At 24.5% G+C, this 4223-nt stretch overlaps 1 protein-coding gene across 1 annotated transcript; it reads right to left on the reverse strand.

Moving 5' to 3' along the window:
• Positions 1-105: 105 nt before the first annotated feature.
• On the reverse strand, positions 106-3688 carry LOC122717664 (exosome component 10). The gene is made up of 6 exons (XM_043941928.1): positions 3449-3688; positions 3129-3374; positions 1534-3045; positions 874-1403; positions 415-571; positions 106-343 (listed from the first exon to the last, which is right to left on the reverse strand). Exons 1-6 carry the CDS (start codon positions 3569-3571, stop codon positions 287-289), a joined length of 2625 nt encoding a protein of 874 aa, XP_043797863.1. The 5' UTR covers positions 3572-3688; the 3' UTR covers positions 106-286.
• Positions 3689-4223: the final 535 nt, after the last annotated feature.

Below are 4223 nucleotides of genomic sequence, written 5' to 3' on the forward strand. Positions count from 1 at the left end.
GAGGGGGGGGGGGAAGAAAGTAGTATTTAATTTATATTTTTTTATAATATTAATAATATTATAATATAAAGTTATTTAAAAGTTATCTACAAGCATTTATTGCATTTAATTTATAGACAATATAAAAAAAATGATATAATTGCATGTAATATGTACATGATGTGAAAAAAAACATTTGCCATCATAATTTTAAAGTCTTTTAAAATTTTTGAATTGTTAATCGTATTTAGTGATATAAGAAGATATAATATACCCTGGATAATTATTAAAATATTACAATCGATTTTTATATATTTAATTTCTTTTGTTTCTTCTTTTTTCGATTTTTTTGTTTTTTCTTTTTCTACAAAAATAAAGATTGATATTTGAATATAAATTCATTAAATGATAATGAAATGATATATACATTCTTACCATTGTTTGTTCAAATTGTACTTGATTGGGTACGTTTTGACTACCTCCTTGAAAAGCACTAAAATCTACGATTTTATAATCGAATTTTTTTGATGGCATCATGCCTTTTTTTTCCAAATCTTTAATTATACGTTCTCTTTCTCCTTTTTTTCTTGATCTATAAATAAATTTATTTTATTAATAATTCTTATCATATTAATTATTATTGATTAATAGTTCATATATTTATAGCTTATAAACATTATAAGATTACAATTTTAAAATAATAATTTTAAAATAATATAAAACAAAAGATCATCTACTATTTTAACAAAAATAGCTATTTTTATTATAATTTATAAAAATATTGAACTTTAATTAGTAATGTAATAATAACAATAATATATATAATGATAATATATAATAATAATAATAATAATAATAATAATAATAATAATAATAATAATAATAAATACTTACCGCAACAAATTCATGGTTTCATTATTTGGAATTTGTTTCTGTTTTTTTGTTACACTTTCTTGTGCATTTTGTTCTTCTTTCAAATGTTCAACTTCACTTATATCTTTTTTCAGATCTTGAATAATTCTGTTCTCTAATATCGGAACTGGAGTTGATAAATTATCATTAGTTTTTTTTTCCTGTACTTCATCTTGTTTATTAATATTTGAATCTCTTTTTCTTTTGCGTCCTGGCATTTGACTTAATGGAGTTTGAGATGGTTTTCTTGATAATTCTGATTCATTTTTTCCTGTTATCATTTGAGAAACTTGTTTAAAGTGTTCATAAACTCTGTTTTTGCTTTCTACAATTTCTGTTTCTTCCTTTTTTAGTTTATTCAAACGATTTTCTTCTTCTTGTTTTTGTTTCTCTCTCTCTTGTGCTTCTTGCTCTGCTATCATAGGTATAACTCGTTTATATCGTTCAAATGGACTTACAAAAACAAATTTTTTCTTTTTGCTTTCCTGCTCAGTTTTTCCAACTTCTTCATCCTGTAAATAAATAAATAATCATTGAAATTAAAATTATAATTATCAAAATTATATTTGATGTCATTTATTTTTAATTCTTGTATGAAAAATATATATAATTTAAATTATGTTGTATATTATTATATATAACCTCGGATGTTGCTGGACTGTCAAATACAGTCACTGTATGTTTTGTTGCAATATTTGAAATTGGTATTTCTAATACATTATTTTTATCTAACAAACATGGTAAATCTGCTCTTGCTTCCATATCACTAGGAATATCATGAGGGGAATACATCCATACATCTAAATTAGTATGATGATTCCTTTGTGTTAATCTTTGTCTAATATCTTCTTCAAGAATTGGTTTAATAAGTGGCTGTTCTCTAGCCTTCAATATTATTTTGTGGAGTTTTAATAAATTCTGTCTAACCAAAGGAGGAATAGAATCACAGCATGCTAAAATTCCTTGCATTTCACGAGGTAATGTTTCAGCTATGTTTAACAACATATGATTTGGTAATACATAAGCAATACTATCATCTTCTATCCTAGCTGTATCGTCCCTCCATTTATGCAATTCTCTTAAAGCATAAAGTTGTTTATTATTAAACATTTTCTGACTTTTTCTGTATATCGTCATACAATTTTCTTCTGTCCAAATTGGTTTAACATATGTCTTTTTACAAATCTCCGTACTTCTATCATATACAACTTTCAAAATATTAATTTGTCCATTAGCTACATCAATTAAAGCATTTTTTAACATATCCTTTATATACAATAAATAATGTGTATCTTCTCTAGCATATTTAATAAGTTTTTCTGGTAAAGGTCTTATGCGCCAATCAGCCATTTGAAAATGTTTATCAGGATCTACATTACAATAATGTTTCAATAAATATGCTAAACTTAAATATGGTAGATTAAGTTGTTTCGCCGCTTGATGTGTATCAAACATATTCACTACATATAAAGATAAATCTCTTTGAAGCCATTGTATGTCTAAATCTGCTCCATGAAAAACTTTTAATATTGTTGGTTTTGTAAAAATTTCATTTAACTCGTGTAATTCAGATCTCAATGACAAAGTATCTATCAAGTAATCTTTATCTTTTGTCGAAATTTGCATCAAACAAGTTATCCCTTGAAAACTTCTATAAGAATGATGTTCTAAATCTACAGCGATTTCCTTATATTGCTTTAAATCATTTATCAATAACTTAATATCCGATGGATCTTTAATCATTACTAATAATGTATCTTCCAAGTTCTTGTATTTTGTTGGTTCAGATTTTTTCAATTGATCATTGGGAGGAACAAACATATTCAGTTCATATTCATAAGGATGATTAAACACTTCACCATTTTCACTTTCTTCCAAATAAATAGCTAATGGTTTCAAAGAATTAGGTTTATCTTTAATCCTTGGACACCAAGGTTTTGAACTATTGTCAATTTTATCTTTGAACATTAGCTGTGGTCTTTGAATGTTTTTACCAGCTAATAAGCGTATAGATTGAACATTCTCTGAAATTTGCAATGGTTGACAAATTTGATTGTTCCATCCGCCATTGATCGGTTGACTCTTTAAATGTGAAACCACAACTTCTACTTCTGAATTTTTGGTAATACCACATTCTTTGTCCATTAAAGCATTCTATAATATGAAAAATATATATTTATAAAGAATAAAATTTATATATGAAAAATCTTAGATATAAATGTTTTAATAAAACATACAGCTCGATCCAATAGCACATCATTTGCTTCTAATAAAAGATCAAATTTTTCTTCAATGTCGCGATTTGAAATATTATTTTTTACACCAGTAATTCCCAATACATGTTGCACAACGTTTAATAATAATTTTATATTATCATCTTTATTTTTTCGAAAACTGGGAAAACACGAGTAATAATTGAAATTAGATCCCGTCGGTAAATTATTAGCATTTTTGATCCCAAGTTTCATAACATGGAATGCTTCCTAAAATAAAATATATTATATTTTAATTTATATGAGAAAGAATAAATTTAATGATTCAATAAGTTTAATCATACTTGAACGTAATCATGAAAACTTGCATATCCAGGTATGACTTGATTAATTTCTTTATTTTCGTTTTTTTGAGTTTCATTTTCTAGTATTTGGCAATTACCACTCCAGTCTTCTGTAGGATCCATACTGTTAATTATAAACTACTAATTATTTTTTCACTTTCGTTAAAAATTATTCGATAAAGTAATAAAATAATGTACAAAATTGCACAACATATTCCATTTTTCCATCCATAACCTCCAATTTTCACGATGTCCTTAACATACACACACTATGTCATAGATTAATCTAATCATGAATCAAGTATAGAAATTTACATTTTTTAAGAATCATAATAAATAATTTTGATAATTGTAATAAATACAAATTCCAATAATTTTTAATTAATTTAATATATTTATTATATATTATTTATATTATGTTATAGAATAAATATTGCATTTTATAAAAAAAAAAATTAAAAAGTTTAACATTTATGAATATAGTGTAAAATAAGTTCTATTATTTATTTTATTATATCATCAATATATTTAACACGAATAATACTTAATAAATAATAGATATATTAAATTTTATCTATAGCAAATATCTAAAATACATGGAAAAATGCAATTGCAATGAAACTAGGAAGATCATATGAAAGTATTCATATGAAAGTATTTTTTAAAATGCATACACTTGCAATATAGAAAATGACGTCGAATGATGGCGCTAGTATCACTATAATCTATCCATTCCCTGTTCTCAGCGATCAAGTCCAAAATTAGTAAATAAAGA

The sequence above is a fragment of the Apis laboriosa genome, unplaced genomic scaffold (assembly GCF_014066325.1).
Source record: "Apis laboriosa isolate Shangri-la unplaced genomic scaffold, ASM1406632v1 scaffold56_cov145, whole genome shotgun sequence".
In the NCBI taxonomy this organism is placed as follows: domain Eukaryota; kingdom Metazoa; phylum Arthropoda; class Insecta; order Hymenoptera; family Apidae; genus Apis; species Apis laboriosa.

Coding starts and splice junctions, on each gene's coding strand:
- LOC122717664 (XM_043941928.1), bottom strand. CDS start 3,571: ATGGATCCTACAGAAGACTGGAGTGGTAATTGCCAAATACTAGAAAAT. Junction 3,046..3,128: donor ATGTGCTATTGGATCGAGCT/GTATGTTTTATT, acceptor TTCATATTATAG/AATGCTTTAATGGACAAAGA. Junction 572..873: donor GAAACCATGAATTTGTTGCG/GTAAGTATTTAT, acceptor ATTTATTTATAG/ATCAAGAAAAAAAGGAGAAA.